Source organism: Uloborus diversus, chromosome 1, assembly GCF_026930045.1.
Source record: "Uloborus diversus isolate 005 chromosome 1, Udiv.v.3.1, whole genome shotgun sequence".
NCBI classification, from domain to species: domain Eukaryota; kingdom Metazoa; phylum Arthropoda; class Arachnida; order Araneae; family Uloboridae; genus Uloborus; species Uloborus diversus.
In genome coordinates, this window is record NC_072731.1 from 118,274,535 (window position 1) to 118,296,153 (window position 21,619).

Consider the following 21,619-nt stretch of genomic DNA (forward strand, 5'->3'; position numbering starts at 1 on the left):
ACCTGAATCAAAATGACATATTTCGAACTTGATTTAAAAACGCTTTTAACTTTTTTTCCTTTGAAGATAGAAGCTAAGTTTTTCGACTCTGGAGAAAAAAGTGTCGCAAATGTCAAAAAGAAAACTGTGGGACAATTCTTTCACTTTTTATTGATAGATTTATTGAAGAAAGTAGTGCCTAAATTTCAGCTAAGCCTAAAAAAGTTCGAGCTAAAACACAAATTACTCCCGCCGTTATTAAGTTAGAGCATTGAAACAAATTGTTTAGAACACGGAAAATTCTACCCTTTTCAACGATGTGCAAGTAATTTTTCACTCCCATATTTGGGAATCTATGTGAAATTTGGGCCTAAATTGGAATGAAAAAGAGCTATTTATTGGATTTTTTCGAATTATAGCCTATGTCACTCAGTAAGAAAGCACCTTTCATATAGTGAAGGAATTTTTAAATAGGTGCAGTGGTTCTGGAGATTACCTCAAACATATAAACACACAAAAATCTGCCCTCTCATTTTATAATATTACTATAGATGAGTGTTTTGAATCACATTTACTTTTAATTTTAAGTCTTTTTTTTTAGAATTATATAAATTAGGAAAAGTTTAATTTGATTACAAAATAATACTTTTGCAGTTTTGTATTAACCCCTTAACGATCGGATAATTTTCAAAGAAAACGTTCATAAAAGTGTCTATTTTTTTATTTGAGAAAATGATATACAAATAGGTGTATGAACAACATGTGCATTCAATTTTTCATTTTCAATATTTTTTAGATTGAAATTTTTAAAAAAATTAAAATTTTATGAAAAGTCAACTAGCAAGCCCAAGCAAGCAGCAAAAATTTAAGAAATGCGTCTTTTAAACATTAAAAAAGAATTTTGTTATTACTAATAATAAAACTGAAAGTCCCTCTGTCTGTCAGGATCTCTGTGATGCGTATAGCCCCTAGACCATTCAGCCAATTTTCATGAAATTTGGCACAAAGTTAGTTTGTAGCATAGGGGTGTGCACCTGGAAGCGATTTTTCGAAAATTCAATGTGATTCTTTTTCTATTCCAATTTTAAGAACAAAATTCTCATAAGATGGACGAGTAAATTACGAAATTATCAATTGGCGAGAAAATTCACCGTACATTATTTGTAAATATACAGGCGAACCAAAAGACCTTTTAATTTTCTATTATGGGCAAAGCCGTGCGAGTACCACTAGTTGTGTAATATAAGTAAAGATAAGTAAATTTTTCTTGTGTGGTAAATTTCAAAGCTTGATATTCAGAGGCCAATGTCATAATGTGGTAAGTTAGTACCAAATTTCCTTTCTTCTTCTCTGCAATTACATTTAAAATGGACTGGTGCTGCCATCTAATGTACAAAGAGAAATGAAATGTATTCCGGGCAAAATAAATGAATTTGTTTTAATAGTTCCGTCACGTTAATATTACACACCCCAGCACGGCAGTATCACGGGAACGAGAAATGGAGGTCAAAACCCCAGCACGGCATTTTCACGGGAGCGAGCAGGAAGGTGTTAAACAAAACTTTGTTTTGAGAATCTTACCATTAAGAATGAAGCATTACAAATTATTTTTGGCATAAAAATCTAAAAAGAGCACCTTATAACAAGCATTATTTTTTTCTTTTTTGAAATCAAATTAACAAACTTCTACTTAAATTTAAAAAAAAATATATATACATAAATAATCAACTGAATGTCATTGAAAATTAAGAATTTCCAGTTCTTTACAGGTATAAAATATTATTTTTCATCAGAAGCTCAAAAACAAGTTTAAAAAAAAGGCCTATTTATTAGTAAATTAGTAGTAAGAAGCAAAGGGATGTAAGTGAACTTAGTTTTGAGTAACGCATGTGCAAAATTCACAATGTTGATAGGGTTTCATTGTAAAGTTTTCTTAAATCATGCTGTGTAGCAGCATCTACCAGGATGTGGTTTTACAATATAATTTGCATCAAGTATATTATACCCTATGACAAAATAATGGACCTGTCTCATTGTAAAACTTAACTCACATCATTTTAATGCCGAAATTCAATTAACCCTCCTGGGTAAGTAGTCCTGGTTCTGGGTCATCAGTAAGATGTGGGAAATTCTTCCCCATGAAAATTTTTTTTTTGGAGTAACCTGCCATGTAAGTCAAGTGTCCTACCTTCTATCAATGCCTAGCTATGGCCGGCTGTGTAAACAGCTTTTGAAGTGTGCTCGCTATGGTGTGATAAGACATTCAAAACCCTTGGACAGTTAAATAAAGAACAGGAAAAGCAACTTAAAATAAAATGAATGCGGGAAAAAAAGCTGTTTTTTTATTTGTACTTAAAATTTCTTTTAGGTTATCTCTGCAAGGAAAGGAGAATTTGAAACTGGCTTTGAAAGAGGTGGTCAAACAAGAGAACATGCAATGTTAGCGAAAACAGCTGGAGTAAAACATTTAGTAATACTTATAAATAAAATGGATGATCCAACTGTAGAATGGTCAGAGGAAAGGTATAAATTCTTCATAATTTCCTTGTTTTGGAAGTTTAATGCATAAAAACTGCTAAATTTGACTATCATTAAAAATTCAGTGCTTTCTTTTGATAGACAGTTGTGATTTTATTAATATGATGCATCGAAATTCTTTAAAGGACTGAAATCTTTGTCTATTTTTGCAATTGTAGAAATATTTCAATAGAAAAAAGTTATTTTTTTTTAGACGCAATCAATGTTGCTTATTGATTTCCAGAAATTACATGTATTTACAAGTATTGTCATCTGGTTTTTTTTTTTTCTTTTTTTTTTTTTTTTTTGCACGAGAAAAAAAAAAACTATGGCAATTTGTTTCCGAGATTGTACCAGAGATTCTACTTGATATTTTATTTCTGTAACATTGTGGAATATTATTTCACCTTATACAGTAATTATAAGTGATAGTTCTTTAAATCATTTTTAACTTAAAGAATTTCTTATGCCACAGATAGATGAAAACATTCGTTTAAAACAGGGTTGGAAACCGGGTTTAAAAAAATAATAATAATAAATAATAAAAGATCAATAAAAAATAATAATCATATGTAATGCTTTGTGTAGGATAAATATTGTTTGAAAGTCTTTAACTTCTAAAAAAGTGCCATAAATTTAATAAATAGACCTTAACAGAAATGAAAGTTGCTGTGAGAGTTGAGACATAATAATAAATACCCAAGAACAAAATTTTAAATAAATTTCTCCATAATTATAGCTTTTTAGCAGGGTACCTCACCTGGGGGGGAGGGGGGTCATGGCACAGGGGGGGACTGCACCATTTAAACTTTTAGGGTGGTTTTAAAGCATATTTTTCTCATTTTTTGGGGAGGATCTTTGCAATATTTATGGGGGTGCGCCCTTGATCTTAGGGGGGTTGGCACCCCTGTTTCTACAAGGAAAACTTCCACATGAAATCAAACAAAATTTGGTACACATATGTGCCCTTATGTGAACTTGTGCCCATTGGTTTTTGGAGCGAATTCCTCCAAGGGGGGTGGAGCAGTGGGACGTTTCTTGAGCTATGTGTGCCTGCTATTCCCCAAGAAGTAACTGGCGGAATCAAAATTTGTTCCATATGTTGTCCCTAACAGGTACAGGTGCTGATTCAATTTTAGTGTCAATAGCTCAAACGAAATTAAGCTATAGAATTTTTGTGGTCAATTGTGACTGCTGTATCTCAAGAAATAATAATTGGAATCATACAAAAATTTATCAATAAGTAGCTCTTAAAGGGTATAAGAGTTTATTCTATTTTGGTGTCAACAACTGAAAAGGAGGTGGCACAATCAAATGTTCTTTCTTTTCCATTGTGAGTGCCATATCTCAAGAAGTAATGCTACGTTCTGTATGAAATTAGGAATAAATGTGAATCTATATGTAAACAGGCATTGGTTCAATTTTGGCTCCAGTCGCTCCATGAGGGGCTGATTTTATTATTTATTTACTTTTTTGTGTGAATAAAAATAGCTTTGTGATTACAACAATAAGAAAGATAAATCGTAATAGACTGTCGTCTGCGTATTTCGCGTGATTTTAATTGTTGGAAAATGACCAGAAAATCAAGATGATTTAAACTTTTTAACTGTTGCCATCTTGTGTTTGTTTACAAATGTTTGTAATTATTTTAAGCAAGGTTTTTTTTAATTTTCATTCTTTGCTTTGCTTTTGAGATAAATCAGGAATTCGGATGGTCGCCAAGTTTTGGCATGTGTAATTTCATTTTTGTTGGGAGTATTGCTTCCTCATCAAGCATGGGGAGGGATCAAAATTATAAGAAAGATATAGAAGAAAGTTTTGTGATGGCCAGAACATACTAGTTCTTGAATATAAACAGCATTTCTGATCACAGTTAATTAAGCAGTTACGAGCATTATCATTAAATTGAGAAAGCTTTATCACTAAATTCAATTATCTTGTATCCAGACCAGTGAAATGTTTCCTTAAATTTGTCATCCTTTAATCAAAGTTATATTTAATATAACTTTTAGCAAAGTATGGTTTTATCTAATGTTTAACTTTTCTTATTTTTCTTTTTAGGTATAATGAATGTAAAGATAAACTCATACCATATCTTAAGAAATGTGGTTTCAATCCAAAAGTTGATGTTATTTTTATGCCATGTTCTGGATTAACTGGAGCTTTCTTGAAGGATGTCCCAGATGAAAGTGTTTGCCCTTGGTATCGGTAAGTAAAGTTATGGTGTGGAAATCTTGTTCAGTACTAGCATTAAGTATTTTCCTTAATTTTAAAAGTAAAGTTTTAATTATTTTAACAATTTGGACCATGAAATTATGATGAGGGCACTGTTCAGGTGTAATATGAATCAGGTAGCACAGTTCCTTAAAGCCTTTATCAGGCTTTGTGCACCCAAGGAAAACTAGGAGTTCAAACAATCTTCAGGTAAATTAAGAGCCAGTTTTTATAAGAACCGGGCAAAAATGGGGTGTTCAGATGTACACCATTTTCAATTTTGGCTGAAATTTTTATGGTGCATTCCTTTAAAAATTTTAGAAGACACGTATTTTTTCTTTTGCTCCAAAAATTTTTTTGGAGACCTGTAAAAATTCGTGAAGTGGAGCCCGACGTAGAGGTTTTTCCAAATCTGGGTTTTTAAAAATGGGATTATTTCTGTGCATTAAGAATCAGCCAAAAAAATTATTGTGTTGACAACAAGGGCGCCAATTTAGGAGGGCAAGGGGAGGGGGATTCAAGCCTCCTAGAAATAAGAACTTTCTTGCTTTTAGTGCTTTTTTTCTTTGCAAAATGCATAAAAATTTCTTTTCCAGCCATTAATGTATAAGATATTAAAAATGTCAAACTTTAATATCTCTTAATATGTACTGAAATCAGTTTCCATGGGAAAAATACTCTGCTAAACCATGGGGAAAACTTTTAAGGCCCCCCTTAGGGGAAAACTTTTGAGGCCTTAAAATTTTGCATATGGGTGCCCTTGGTTGACTATATGCTATTTAGAACTAAAATTGAAAAATATCGTAAATTTTGTGGCCGACCTTCAGTACAGCCTTTCAGGGGTTGCTAAACTTAGTCAAAATAAATGAAAAAGTAACATGTTTGAGACCCTCTGGTGCCCTGCATTCAGGTTCAACCATGGATTTTGTCCATAATTTGTGTAACAATATATATAAATTATTCAATACCCTCATTAGTTGCATTGCTCACTCTATGTGCTGCCAAAAAAAAGGCAGTTTTTGTATCGAAAAATGCTAAAAAGTGCAGTTTTCATCAGCCTTTATCTCAGTGCACTGAATTTCAGTGTAGAACTGGATGTCTGCATTTCAAACTAGAGTATGTGAATTTTCACAGACAAGTGACAGAACTATGGGCAAATTCTTTTCAAGAATGCAATACAAATTTCATAACAGTAAAATGAACTATTGAGTTTTCCACTCAGTCAGCCATATCTGGGTTTAAACTTTCCTCCTGGGACTTCCAGATACTATTTAAAAAACTAGTATGATCAAAAATTTACCCTAAAAGAGTTATAAACTTGCAAATAGACTGATTATGCTTACTGGTATACTTTATAATATGATAACTAGCAGTAAGACGAAAGAAAAACATCAAAATATGATACAAAATGTACTTTTTTGAGGCCTGTATCTCAGTGCACTAAGGATTAGTACAGAGCTTGATGTCTACATTTCAAACTAGAGTGCATGTCTTTTTCCAAACAAGTGACATAACTATGGGCAATGGTTCTGCAGGCTTGTAAAATTCACTTCAAGATGAGGAAATGGCATAAGAGTTAACTACGCATCCAGTAGTTAGTTGTACTCAAGCTACAATGCTTTGCCTTACTTCTTTTTTATTTTCCTACTAGTCAGTTAGGCAACTATACCCTTGATTTATAATGTCATAGTATTGTATATCATAAGTAGTAAAATATGGCTTAGTAATTGTTTGCTATCAATGTAGTTTAGTGCAGAGAACATAATTTTTGTCACTATTTTGTACAGCCTAAACGAATGTCAATGAACTATAACGTACAGTACAAACCAAAAAAAGCTATCTTAATTAAAATAGTTAAAAATATACCTAAAACACATTCAAAATTGTGCTACAAAAAACTTAAGTTTTTACCACAATAATAACCTTTTTTTTTTTTTTTCACTTTGCTTCCAGTTATCATATTATAAAGTATGCGAGTAAGCATAATCAGTCTATTTGCAAGTCTATAACTATGTTATGGTAATTTTTTGATCATATTAGTTTTTTAAATAGCCTCTGAAAGTCCCTGGATGGAAAGTTTAAAAACGAATATGTTGCTTGAACTGAAAGCTAAATAGTTCATTTTACTGTTTTGAAATACGTATTGTGTTCTTGAAAATAATTTGCCCACAGTTCTGTCACTTGATTGTGAAAATACATATACTCTAGTTTGAAATGCAGGCAGTAAGTTCTACACTGACCCTCAGTGGACTGAGATACAGGCCCCTAAAAAGTACTTTTTATCATATTTTGATGACAAAACTGCTATTTTTTTGCAGCAGTGAGTATTAACTACGTATTTAATGAGCCTATTTAATAATTTATGTATATCAGTACACAAATAGCTCGAAAAAACTATGATTGAACCGCAGTGCATGGAACCAGGAGGGCTCAAACATGACACATTTTCACTTTATTCAGTACAGTTTAGCCACCCCTGCCAGGATCCACTGAAGGTCAGCTATAAAATTTACGATATATTTCATTTGAGGCACTAAATATCATGTTGTAACTACAAAGATTGCTATTGCTGATGCTCAATGCGCAGAATAATTGAATATTAAAAAATGTCGTTTTGAGAAAAACCCTAAGTTGGGACCAACTTTTGGAATTTTTGTGGGTCACAAAAATTTTTTTGGAAGAAAAGAAAAAATGTGTGTCTTCTATAATCATTCAAAGGAACCACTGTGAAATTTTTAGAGAAATCAAAAATGGCATGTATCTGACCTGCCTGACTCTTATAAAAACTGGCTCTTAAAATAAAAACTCAAATTTAAAATTTTTTCAAACTGTTATTACTGGTGAGATTTTTTGTTTTTTCAAATTGTCAATTTATGATCATTTCAAACCATAGTTGTGCGTTGGGAGGAAAGTAGTGCACCAAAGCAGGTTTCTTTCTTGGCTACTGTTAGAATTGCATGCTCCTGGAGCACTACGCACATGCAGAACACGTTCACACATTCTGGCTTGAAGCAAGAATCTTACAATTTCTTGTACTTCCCCACTAGGGGGCAGGGTTAAACAGGAATGAACTAACAGGTTGCCAACTTTTTTTCTTCAGATTATTGCATGTTTGGTGTTGCTGGGGGGGGGGGGGGTGGAGAGTAGTCCACCCTGGGTGTCACCCATCTGGGAAATGGGACCCAAAGTGGAATTGCAAGTTTTTGAAAAATATAATGCTTTTATTTTTAAGACAACAAATTTGAAAATTTTTTGATATAAAATCCCCCGAATCCCTTCTATTCCACATCCAATCACAGGGTGAATACTATACTTTCGATTATCTTCATATTGTCAATATTTAGACTTAGTAGTGACTTTCTCTTGCACCAAAAAACCGAAACCTATTATTTTCCCCCTGTGTTTGAGATATGTTTGAAATAATTACAGGGCCATCAATATCACACACCCCATTACTTTTTTGAGCTCTTGAAGCATACACGCGTCAAGGGCAAGTTATATAAAAAGCATTCATAGTTTTTATTTGTCTTTTGTACACCATCCTAATTAAAATTTTGTTATAACACAAATGTAATTGTTTCTGGAATAACTTTCATGTTTACATAGAGAATATTAAAACTTTTTTTTTCTGTGTTTGTAGGGGTGGGGGAGGGGGGGGGGTGAAACCACAAATCTCCGTTCCGGGTGTCACCCTTGCTAGGTACGCCACTGTTAGATAAACTCGTTGTCAAGTCGCCCTTGGGCCAATCTATAAAACGTCATAACCAGAGCAACATGTGAACCAGAATAGTTTAAAAAAAATACATTATACGATGTTTTATGATAAAATTACAGATTTAATAAAATGATATCCATTTGATGTTATTAACTAGATTCAATCGAGTAGTGTTGAATTGTTGACAGAAAAGGCAAAAATCATAAGAAAAAAAATGCTTCACGTTTTCAAACTGAAACACTTTCTAATAATTATTTAGTTTTTGAAGTAACAATTTAAACAGTCACTCTTTCTATGAAGTTGATCTGTATGTGAGAAAAAAAAGGGTTCCCCTTGATTATCAGCAAAAAAGAAACCAGTGGAAAACCTCTTCAATTTATTCTACAATCTGATCAAATTCCGACTATTAATCCATATCTTTCGAACATAGAAAAAACTCTTAATTATTTCCTACTATAAGGTTGTGCTCCTTGTTTAACTAATGAGAGGCTCAATATTATCTCTTTCTCTCATGTGGGACAGCTATTGACTTTTTTTTCTTCTGCCACTTCTTTTGTTCAGTCTTAAAATCCACCTACTTTGCATTCCTTTCTATTGTATCTCATTTCAAAGGCAGAAAGCTGTCGCTTTCAGAACTTATGTACATGATCTGCCATTCTTGAACTGTTCAGTAAGTTACCGCCCTATAGCCAGGGCTAAGGCAGAAATACATGAAATACACCGCCAGCTCAGTCAATTCCAGCCGAGGACTGCAGTTTCGTGCTTATTAGCACTCATTAGCGCGGCATAGGAGTGACTAAGCTGGAGGTGAAAAAAAACTTTTAAGGAAGCCTTGAGTGTCAAACAAACTGGTAGCTGACACAGAATTAGCACTGACCTCGGCTGGAATTAACTGAGCTCACGTTGTATTTCACGTATTTCTGCCCCAGGCCTGGCTATAAGGCGGTAACTTACTGAATATACCTGCCTTGCCTTCAATATTCGAGTTGAACCAAACCATTGTTTCGGTCACTCGTATGGTCAGTACTAATTCTGCATTAGCTACCAGTTTGACACTCTAGGCTTCCTTAAGAGGTTTTTCCTCCTCCAGCTTAGGACTGCAGTCCTCAACTGGAATTGACTGAGCTTGCAGTGTATTTCATTCATTCTTCAACTGGCTTGCATGGACTATAATAATAATAATACAAAAGTCTTTTATTGATTGTGCAAAATTTCCAAAATTAGCTTTTCCAGATGTTTTTATTACTTTACTGAAAGTATTGCAATTATAAAGAAAACTTTGAAGAAGAAAAGATCTTAATTAAAAGCAAATGTGAACAAGTTATATAACTCTTTCTTTAGTGTAGAATTAGCAATATCCTGGTTGGAAGTGAGAAAAGGGAATTCCGATCATGAAGTCAAAGTGTCGCAATACCAAGGTTTGACAGTGTGTGTGTGTATATGTATATATATATATTTATATCTTTTTTTTCTTTTCTTTTTTGCTTAAGGATAAGTTTGTTTTTTGCTAAATAAAAATAAAAACTTTTGTGAGTCTAGTTATTATTATAATCAGATAAAAACACAATTTTTCGAATATACATAAAAAAAAAAAGATTTTACTTATGCTTTGATATTGGTATTTAGTACTTCTTTTTTCACTCAAAACTGAAGCAAAACAAGGAAGAGAAAAAAAATAATAAAGAGGAAGATTGAGGTTTTGATTGGGTTTTGAATATTTTTGACATAAATAAGTGAAAATAACTGTAAGTTACTTTATTGTGAATAAATTAATAATGATTAGGAGTTTTTTTTTACTTCAGAGGACCTGCCTTCCTGGAGTACATCGACACATTGCCATCCTTAAACAGGCCTACAGAAGGTCCGTTTAGGATGCCAGTTGTAGACAAATATAAGGTAAAGATTTTTTTTTAAGTTTTTGAAATAATCCAAAAAAATTCTCATTTTAGTTTCTTTAATTTTAGTGCATTTAATGTGATTAAGGTAAAAATTATACTTTTTTCACTATTATGCACTTTTGTTATTATGTTGTGTTGCCAAAGAAGAAAAGATCTTAATTAAAAGCAAATGTGAACAAGTTATATAACTCTTTCTTTAGTGTAGAATTAGCAATATCCTGGTTGGAAGTGAGAAAAGGGAAATCATTTCTTTTTCAAAAATGATCAAACCAAACCTGCCGACACTTCTACATTAACATTTAAAATCTATATTTGGCATGAAAGATAAAACTTCCACATTTTCCCTCCCAATTTAAAACAATTTTCCACGTATTTCCAGTTTCACTTTCTTCAACTTTCATATTTCCTGCGGTTTCAAAAGCCAAGACAACTCATTTTCTTTGTGGCAGGTGTGAGCATATCCATTGCGTAGTGAATTTTGCATCTTTCAAAGTGCCTCTGAGGCAAATAGTTTTTCCTTATTAGCCAAAAACTATTATGTGCTGTAATTAATTCAAATTCATTGTTTTTACTTCCTTTAGAGAAAGGGTAAAAGAAATATTGCAATTGAAAAAAAATCCCCCAAATTTTGGCATAAATTTCCATTTTACTCATTACCGAGTGAATGTTGAGTAGTTTTTTCGATACGTGCATATGTACATAAAAACATATGGATAGTTGAAAAGGATCATTTTGACGATCCCCGTGTTAACTATCACAAGTTTTCTCATGACGTCTATGTGCGTCTTTATGTACGTATCTCGCATTACTCAAAAAGATAGACGGCTGAATATCACATTCATCATAAAATCATCATCCTTTTGAAAATTTATTATTTTTATTTTCAAAATCTATATTTCTTTTTCAATTTTTACACAAGTCTGTACATGCATCTTGAACAAAATCTGAGCTTGGCAGAGATCGATCATTATTTTAAAAAAATTTATTAAAAAATTTCAAAAGGATTTCATATTTTAAAAATCTTGTAAAATGACAATCATTATTTAAAAAGTTTTTTTTTGCATTGGATTTATTAAAAAACATGATATTAATCATTCCTAATCAATTTTTTTTTTCAATTTTAAAAATTAAAAAAAAAAAACATGCTTTAAAAAAATATAAATTTTAAAGTTTTAAATTTATTTTTGAAAAGTGTACACAAAATTAATGTTATGTCATTATCTACACATCTTACAACTATTTGCTGAAAAATGTTAGGTTATTTGCATTAAATCTTTTATTATGGAATTTAAAAGACATCAAAGATGTCCCTGAAATGACAGTTTGTTACCGAAATGACAAAAACAGTGTTATAGAACTTACTAATAACACAAGAGCATATCAGAAAAATTGTCTAAATGTTGTGAAGAGAATGGAAATAAACAATATTGAGAATAGCAACCAATTTTATTACATTAAAATACATTTAGTTTACTACATTTAAGGATTGTATGCTTGAAAAGCAATTTGAACTATTTTAAAATCCTTTTCCTGCAGTTTAAAGTAACGTGTTGATGCAGGTTCTGGAAAACTCATAATTTTTTAAGGTATGAAGAAATTGTTTCGCCCACATATTGTCATGAATGACATGTACAAAACATTTTCCTTAATATTTTGAATGACACCTTAAACAAAAGAAAAAAAATTATGAAACTTTGTGTTGATTGTATTTTAATATGTTCTCTACTATGTATTTGAATTATTTTTTGGCTCTCATCTGGATACCACGCATCTGAAAAAATTAATGCAACCCAATCATTGACATTCAAGTCGTCTTTAGTTTCACTGACCATATCTTTCTAACATTATTAAGAAAATTAATTAAATTAGAAAAGAAATAAACATTAATTATTATCACCTGTGTATAATTGAGAGTTAGAAAAAAATATATATAGGTATATTACAAAAATAATAAAAAGGATACCGTTGTTATCATTGAACTGGTACAGTATGGCTGCATCAGAGAAATGCTGACAACCAGCTAGGCATTTCCAGCAGGACAATTCTCTGTTAAACAAGGTCTCTAATGTTTTGTCCCATTTTACCTGGTGCATTTTTGAAATATTAGGTATTTCAACTAGGGATGCACCGGATAGTGATTTTGCCGGATACCGGATTACAGATATCCGATGCCCCCTTACCTGCCGGATTCGAATATTCGGGGCGGATATCCGGCATTTCGATTGCATTGCATGTTCGCATATTTTTCTACAACGCTGTTTCAAAACAATAAATCAAACTTGTTCCACATATCATTTCTTTAAAAACATGTTAAGTACATTCAAATGTACTTTTTTAGAGCGTCTATATTTCAATTTAGGAATTGTGCTATATATAAAATGAAACATTAAAATATTGTTTTATTTCGACAGATTTTTTCGAAAGAGAGAAACTTTCGACAAAAAATAATTCTGTATGTAATGTACACATGGTTTAAACTTTTAATTATTCATAGTTGAAATCTTAAAGGTCGTATTTGTTACTAGATTTGCATGATGTGTAGAAATTTTTTTAAACTTCATCATAAAGTAATACATTTTCTTGTTTCCAATTTAGAAATAACAAAAAATAAAACTTTGCTTTAAAATCATTTTTATTACAGATAATACACGTGTAAAATTCTTCTAACATACAAGTTAAAAAAGAAAATATTAAAACAGGGCCAGTTTGACTCAAAAAATAAATAAATAAACTTAAATAATCAACTGAAAATTTTACTTTAATTCCAGAAAACAAAGATTCATTCTCTCTAAAGATGCAAATTAGCATCTTAAATACAGGGGTGCCCCCCTAAGAGCAAGGGCCCAACACCTAACAACCATAAATACCCCCCCCAATAGAAAGCCCCCCAAAAGAGAGAAAAATACCCCTAAAACATCCTCCCCCAGGTGGGCAGCCCAGTTAACAAATAAACTTATGCTAAAATAATCAACTGAAAATTTTACTTTAATTCCAGAAAACAATGATTCATTCTCTTAAAAGATGCAAATTAACATCTTAAATACAGTATTAAGAGTCATTCTCAACGCATTCACTTTTTAAAAACAAATTAATAAGCTTACGCTTAAATAATCAACTTAAAATTTCCCATTAATTCCAGAAAATAACGATTCACATTATTAAAAAATGCAAATTAATATCTTAAATATATTATTAAAAGTCGTTCTCAACATGTTAACAATTTTTTAAACATAAATAAAATTATACTTAAATAATCAACTGAAAATTTCACTTTAATTTCAGAAAATAAAGATTCACATTCGTAAATGATGCAAATTAACATTTTAAACAAACTATTAAGAGTCGTTTTAAACACGTTCACGCTTTTAAAAATAAATTAATAAACCAATTCTTAAATAATCAACTTGAAATTTTACTAAATTCCAAAAAATAAAGTTACACATTCTTAATGATGCAAATTAACATCTTATATATAATATTAAAAAATATGCTAAACATGTTCAATCTTTCTTAAATGAATTTATAAATTTATATTTGAACAATAAACTTGAATTTTACTTTAATTCTAGAAAAAATAAACCCCACATCAACCCCGGATATCTCTCACATTTTTACCGGATAACTGCCCGGATATCCTGCAAAAAACTGTCGGATATCCGGATCCGGAGTGGCTTGCCGGATCGGATACCTCATAGTTCCGGATAGTTAAAAAATCAGCCGGATACCGGATATCCGGTGCATCCCTAATTTCAACCACATTATTAGGCAGTTCTTTTTTTCATGTCTTGAATTTTATCTGTTGTTAGAAGCCAGACTTCAACTTTACTTGAATAAAAGATTTGGTCCTCAGCAGATGCAATATCATTACCTTGTAGAAAGTACGAATAAGCAGTTCTCTTAAGAGAACTGCCGATATCATCCATAGCACCCTTTCCGTGCCCACTACAACTAAAGTTCCATGAAACTTCAACCAATTTCGGGAAAAAAAATGGAACCATTTTTACCATTAAATATATATTGTAACAATTACATTTATTGTCCTGTAGACCTATCTGAAAAAAAAGGACCTTTTGGATAGCGCTTTTTTCTAATGCAGAAAAAATACAGGTCAAACTTGCCCATGTAGCATGGGCTTGGTGCGATAGGTCTTCTGATACAGTGCAGAAGCTTTTTGTATCAAGTTGGTTTCCAATATTTCTGTATAAAATTACTGTGTGGAGTGAGAGCTGTTTTTTTGGAAGCACCAACATGCATTGTCTGTACTTCCTTGCTAAGTTTACATTCATAATTTTCAGAAAAATCGAGGCGAAATAAAACCTCACTTAAGTTCAGGTGTTCTTTCATTTCTTTTAGTGCCCTTGCTTGATGAGTCATCGTTATCACTTGATTCCTAAACTTGGGCACTTCAACTTTTAATTTTTCAATTACTTCTTCTAGTGTGGAAAACTTCTTCACTTAAGCCATTTTTGTTATGGTTCTCAAGTTTCCTTTTATAATTTTCTTTATTTTTATTATTTGCCATGCAAAATATTTAATGCCTTGTTTTAAATTGGTAATTAATTTTAATTCTTCTAAATTTAAATTAAATAAGCAATCTGGCTTCTTGTCTTTAATAATTTTTAGATAATGAAGTTTAGATATTATAAATTGTATATTTTCGTATTTGATGCAGGAACAAGTTTCTCTGTCTTTCATTTTAGGTGGAACCACCCAAAAAGGTTTCATCCTGCAGAATGTTGTATAAGAAATATTTATTTTTTTTTCTTTAATGAATTTTTCATGAATGTCTTTCGCAGACTTTGTCAGGATTCTCTTTTGCACCTTTTCTTTTGACCTAATAATATAGTCCCTTTTGCATGGGGACATTCTGCTGTTTTCATCATCTTCAAAACATTCCCTAATTTAAATTTTGGTAATACAGTGAAGCACCATTTATACATTTTTGAAGGGACTGTATGATAAAAACTTACAAATGAAAAAATTTGTAATTGGTATAGGTTAATGTATATTAAACTCTCCAGGGACCAACTTAAAAAAGTATAATTGATAAAAACGTATAAAAGAGAAATGTATGAACGGTGCTTCACTGTATTCAGAGATTGACTAGTTTCATTTTTTTCTTTCGCAAGTTAAATTTTCTGCATCAAAATTTGTTTTTCTGCGAGAGAGGAAAGTCCGTGTTACATTCAAAAAATGATTTTTCTTAATAATTTTCCCACAGATCACTCTATGCAGGGATGAGATTGTTGACTTTTTTAAACCTTTCCTCCTTTTTTTTGCCTCTCTCCTTATTTAAAAAAAAAAGGGAAAAAATACGATTATTAGTCCATGATTTCTCATTCTTTCTATTTCCCCCCTCGAATCTTCATCCTCCGCGATATCTGCCAAAAACGTATGTTTTGGAAGCATGCCAACGACGTCAAACACGTGCTGCGCCGAAAGTTGCATTCCTCGCTTGAGATTTCAATCTTTTTGCATCCTGCAAGTATTTCAATTATTTTTAATGTTGGGTGGTTTTTTACTATATTCTATCTTATATCTGTTTATTTTATTCATGATTTCAATTATATTTTTATTACTTTAATTTATTTTAGAAAAAATGCAAAAGTTAATTAAAAAAATGGGGCTTAGCACCCACAGTCTCGAATTTTATTGAAACTCGGCATGGTTACTTTTTTTGTGCATTTAAGAAAGTAAAAAATATTTATGATGAATCTCAAATGATTTAGGCTTTACAGCCTGTTAAAAGGTTTGAGATTTCATGATTAAATGAGGCAGCTGCAAGGTGTTCTTTTGATTCCGAAATTGTATTAGGAAGTTTTTAAAAACAAATTTTGGGTTCCAATGCAAGGAAAAAGATAACCAACTGTTAAGTACATGTATATTTATTTATTTTCAATTCTTACTATGAAAAGTATGTTGTACCACACAAAGAAATTTTAGATAATTCTCTCTGTTGTAAAGTTTTCCAACAGACCTAATTTTAAAATTTATGTTCTCACTCGTTTAACACTATAAACTCAAATGTTTTTAATGAAAAAAAATATATTTTTCTCTAAAAAATATGAAAAGTTATCACTATTGTGTGATGCAGCCAAGATTGACCTCTGGCAACCCCCGACCCTTTGCTCAAGGACTCAGGGGTTAAAAATTGTTGACTCTTTTTCAAAATTTAGAATTTTTAAGAATAAATACTCTTGCAAGAAATAGTACAATGCAGCAAATTATATAAAATAATTACCTATACTTAATTAATACGTATTACCTTTAAAACTGGTAAATTAGCCATTTTTTGTAGAATTTTTGAATATCATGGCTTCCAGGTTCTATTTTGATGCGGTTTTGGATATTATCACTTTTACGAAGTTTTTTTTGGATTTCCTCCTTTTTGCTCTCTGACCACTCTCATCCCTGTCTATGGAACAACTGCTTTTCTCTCTGGGTAGAACGTTTCGATTTTAAATTTTCTTTCAGTTGCTCTGTCAATACTTCGTCATAACGTAATTTTTTCCTTAGTGTGCTTGAAATCTTCTGCCGTTTCAAGAGATTTTTGACCCTGCTGTACGGTGTCAAAGAAGCAGACGATGCTGCTTTCAATCTCAACCAGCATTGCTTATATTTCCACACTTTTTTTTTTTTCAAATTTTTATTTTCTTTTTCTTTTTTGCCAAATTGCGATAAGCCTTTGCTCTGCTTTTAGCAACCATTTTTCTGCCAGATTTCTGGCGTGAGGTGCTTGGGCATTCTATATTTCTCTCTTGCAATGGTGACGAGGAATTTACCATTTCCGATTTTTTCCCCTATATTTACAAGTAGTGTTTTTCCATATTTTTCTTTGCTTGAGCTTTTCCCTTTGAGACCTTTCTGCAATTGGTTGAATTAATCCAAGCTCCTTTTTTTTTTTTTTTTCGATATCGCTCTCTAGCTTTTGCTTTCACTATTTCCCTTTTCTGCTCTGATAAATTATATTTGTATTTCTGATTCCTTGCATTGGCTTTCTGCTGGTGCAACTTATATGCTTTTGAAGTTTTCTTTATTTTCCCTTTATCATTTTTATTTTCTTCTGGTTTTGTTTTATCCATCCTTAAAATAACAAAGTGTGTGAACATTTTATGCTTTTTCCTAAAATTCTAGTTTGGTTTTTAAGTGATAAATGGAGTAAAATTTTAGTTTAAATTGTTTAACAAGGGGCAGGGTTTTGCCAATGATATGAGTGGGCTGCTTAATAAGTGGAATAGCACAAAATTTGATAGGTTTATGGAGGTTCCCCCCCCCCCCCCACTCCCGAAATCTATGCTAAGAAGTATTTGTTTTTATTATTCATCACTCATTTCATTAGGTGTCTCTACTATGCTATATTTTCTAAGATTTACAGTATTTAATACCTCATAGAAATCACTCATACTTAAAAGCCACAATAATAAGAATAAAATAACTGTGCCATTTAAATTATTAGAATAATCTAATTCTAGAACAAAATAATTACTTTTAAAAAAAATAATAATAAATAATTTGCAAACCTGAAAATGCAAAATGCAGTGATTTTTATTTATCAATTTTTTTTTAACTTGAATTTTAATTTTTCCCGCCAAATTTTAGTGTTTGTGACCATTTTTAAAAATTTGCGAAAAGAAATTGAGCAAATGCAAACCTTGTGTCGAAAATTACAGATTTAATATTTAAAAAAAAGCAAATCCTACAAAAAATCTTTTTAATTTAATTTTGTGAAGAATAAATAATAGTTAGAATCCCCAATCCCAAAAATGAGGCCAATATCATTTTCGCGACTACATAGTCATTCAAGGTGACGGCAGCCATTATCGCGATGAATCATCAAAAATTCTTTACGTGAGGAAAAGCATGCTTGAATTAAGCCTTTTCGGTCAAGTTACGTTCTTCTAGTCTACATACTACATCAAAATAAAAATTAATTGTAAGCTTTATATTAATCTTTTATGCTTTTACAGGCATCTCAAAAATGACAAGCAATAAACATACACTCAACTTGTAAACAATAGAAATCTTTAACACTTACCTGATATCAAATTTTCTACGGAATTTCTCGTGTCTCTTTCGCAATGTCGCAACAATCTCTGGCGCCATCTCTTGAGGATTTATTACTTATTTTCATGTGTCGCGAAAATGATGTCTATGCTTGCGTACAACAATTTCATTATTCATGCATGAAAATTACCGTCATTAAAAAGAAAAAAACATTTCATTCCATGTAAAATTAACCAAAAAAAATGTGGTTTGACACCTAGGTTCGAATTTTTATAAAATTTTGTATCTTTGCTCTTTCTATGCATTTTGGAAAGCATATAAACTATTTTTGGAAAATCTCAATCGGTTTAGGTTTGACACCTTGTTACAGTTTTTTGATTTTATAGTTTTCATGATCAACTAATTTTCCAAATTCTGTGCTCTTTAATTAGTCATTTGGTTGAAAGCTGTGATGTTTTCGAAAATATTTCATTTCCACAGAAATAAATAACAACAGTCCAGTTTAAAAAAAAAATAAACAACTCCTATATGAAACGATTTTGATTTTTGCCACTCAATTTGTGGAAAATGTCACGTTTTTTCGCCTACAATGCTTGAAATACTTGCAGAACAATTTTGGTCAAATGATTTTACGTTGAAGAACATCGTAAAGTATTCTGCTTTAGGGGGGTTTTGTATTGTTTTATTTTTGTATTAACTGTGAGGAGTTCAGATTTTAATTGTCTCTTTAAACCGAAGAAGCATCTGTTTGTCATCGAAATTCTGTAAAATTAGTTATCAAAATAAAACCAAAATAAGATAATCTAAGGTAGCATACAATCAAATTTACGCCCGATTGTCAAAAATAAAAAAATATTTACAAGATGAAAAGGGATTGAAATCTCAAATACGGGAAAAGTAATCCACGACATATAAGTTGGCATGCTTCCAAAGATTTGTTTATTTATTATTTACAAAAATAAAACATAAAATAAGTTAATTAAAGATAACATATGTCAAAATAATTTCCAATTGTCAAAAACATTAAAATGTTTACAAGATGCATAAGTAAAGGATTGAAATCTAAAACGGAGGAAGCATTTTTAATCCTACCCATCACTCTTTCTTTTTTTAAAAATTCAATAAATATCACTAAATATGATTAAAATTGCCTAAAATTGTAAAAAGTCGCCAATTTTTAAAAAAAGGTCGTTTTTAGGCCGTTTTTTATTTTTAAAAAAGGTCGCTATAGTCACCTTTGGTCAAAAATAGTCGCAAAAGTCGTCTTTTTATTCGCCAGTGGCAACCCTACCTGATGTTATAGTGGACAATAGCAGCATCTGATAAATTGTCTGAAATTTGATTCTATCTTATCAAAAATGATCTCCTAAATCTGAAAATTCAATCCTTTTTTTGCACAAAAAATTATTTAGTTACTTATTAAGCATTTTACGATCCTTGATTGGCTTGCCATCAGTACTGCCGTAGTACATTACACACATTTCCCTAGCAATACATTTTTCAGTGCAAGTTTAACACTGATGCTCCTCTAAATTTCATTATTTTTTATGCAAATTTTTTGTGATGTATTTACAGCTTGCAAATTTTATTGTGTATAAGGGTTCCAGAGAGCTGGCATCTATAATTTGCAGAAGAAAAGAGAACAAAAAAAAAAATCTTCGTCCCCCTTTTGTTTTTGGCACAAAGTATCGCATGTTTCATTTTACCTCCCCCGCCCCCCATTTATCATGTATCACAATATATATCATAAACATAATGGGAAATAAAAGGGCATGATGTCAGACTTCTTGTTGTTAGCTCCTTTCTCCTTAACACAATTTCAACCACCTCCTCCCACCTATCTTTCAAAACATTACATGTTTGCAGACTCTTATTGAAAATTTCATTGTGATGCAAGTTTTATTTGTTCCTTTTCCTTTTTTTTTTAAATTATCACTCTTTAAAAATCAGAACAGAATTATATTTTTTAATTTTCTTTAAGGACATGGGAACAGTTGTTCTTGGAAAAGTAGAAGCTGGAAATGCTAAGAGAGGACAACAGCTGTTATTAATGCCAAATAGGGTAAGATGGTATGATTTCATTCTAATTGGATGATTTTGCAGTGTTAAAATGTACTACCATTCTTGTACCCGGCATTGTTCGGGTAATGGAATCAGCAGGGGATAACAGTGCTTGGTGCACCTAATTAAGAAAATCCCCTATAATAATTACTTATTACCTATATTTTTCTCATTTTGGGAGGGTCTAGGACCTCTGAACTCTTTATATATATATGTCCTTGCCCTAACTGTCATTAACGATCCTTTTAAAATATTGATTTTCTTTATTCAAGCAATGCTGGGTATGGGAATGCTAGTATGTATATGTTATCTCAGGACAGTAATTTTTATCATTTACTTTTACGATGTGAAATAAAACTTAAATGCTTTAAGTATTTTATCTGAGATGATGTTCTTAAAAACTTAGTTTCCAGTTTTGAAAAAGTGAAAGAGAAAGCCGAAAATGTTATTATTTGACTTGAGAAAAGTCTCGAAGAATCACGTGAGAAACAAAAACAATATGAAATTTAAAATTCGCTATCGACCAAAAGTTGAGATGCACTGAATTATGATTTGAATGGAGGAAAGCTTTCGAAAATAAGGGATTTAAATTTCAATTACAGGTTTTAATTTTGCAGAAATGAAGGGATTTTAGTTAATTTCTCTTGAACTAATTGATATTTTGAAAAATCCTTTCTCATTGAATAGTTTCGTAATCATGTGGACATGCTTGCCAAATTTCAAGTCTGAGGTATCAGCGGTATTGGCTGTGCGTCGATATACAGTAGACCCTCGTTTAAAGCAGGGGTTACGTTCCACGGAAATGCCACGTAAATTAAGACTTAATAATAGTGTTAAAATAGGAATTTCATTCCGTCGATAACAGAATACTTCATTCTGATGATGACTAATTGTATAAGTTTAATGTGTACTTATATCGAATTTTATGCGCAACATGCATAAAGAAACCATAAATTATTTGATAGTCTTTTGGTAGTCATTGTGGCAGTGATAATTTCAGTTCAATTTGGGCATTTGGATTAGATTAACCCAGAAATGGTTCGCAAAAGTAACGGTCGACTCTGAAGGCACTTTTTGGAAATTAAAAACTTTGAAACTGAAAAGCATATCACCCCTTCCCGTATTAAGTCCTCGTTCTCGTTGTGGGTCCCAAACTGCCGTCAGCCTGTTCTTTGAAAAAGTTCTTCAACTGAAAGAAAAAATTCAAAAAGACAATATCCAGCCGCAAAAA

General features: G+C 31.5%; 1 protein-coding gene across 1 annotated transcript in view; it reads left to right on the top strand.

Moving 5' to 3' along the window:
* LOC129231698 (eukaryotic peptide chain release factor GTP-binding subunit ERF3A-like) overlaps nucleotides 1–21,619 on the top strand; it is a 79,997-nt gene that overhangs the window by 41,447 nt on the left and 16,931 nt on the right. The window contains exons 7-10 of the mRNA XM_054866065.1: nucleotides 2,348–2,502; nucleotides 4,558–4,704; nucleotides 10,228–10,321; nucleotides 20,309–20,389. Of these exons, the coding sequence (XP_054722040.1) occupies nucleotides 2,348–2,502; nucleotides 4,558–4,704; nucleotides 10,228–10,321; nucleotides 20,309–20,389 (477 nt within the window). The remainder of the gene's footprint in view (nucleotides 1–2,347; nucleotides 2,503–4,557; nucleotides 4,705–10,227; nucleotides 10,322–20,308; nucleotides 20,390–21,619) is intronic.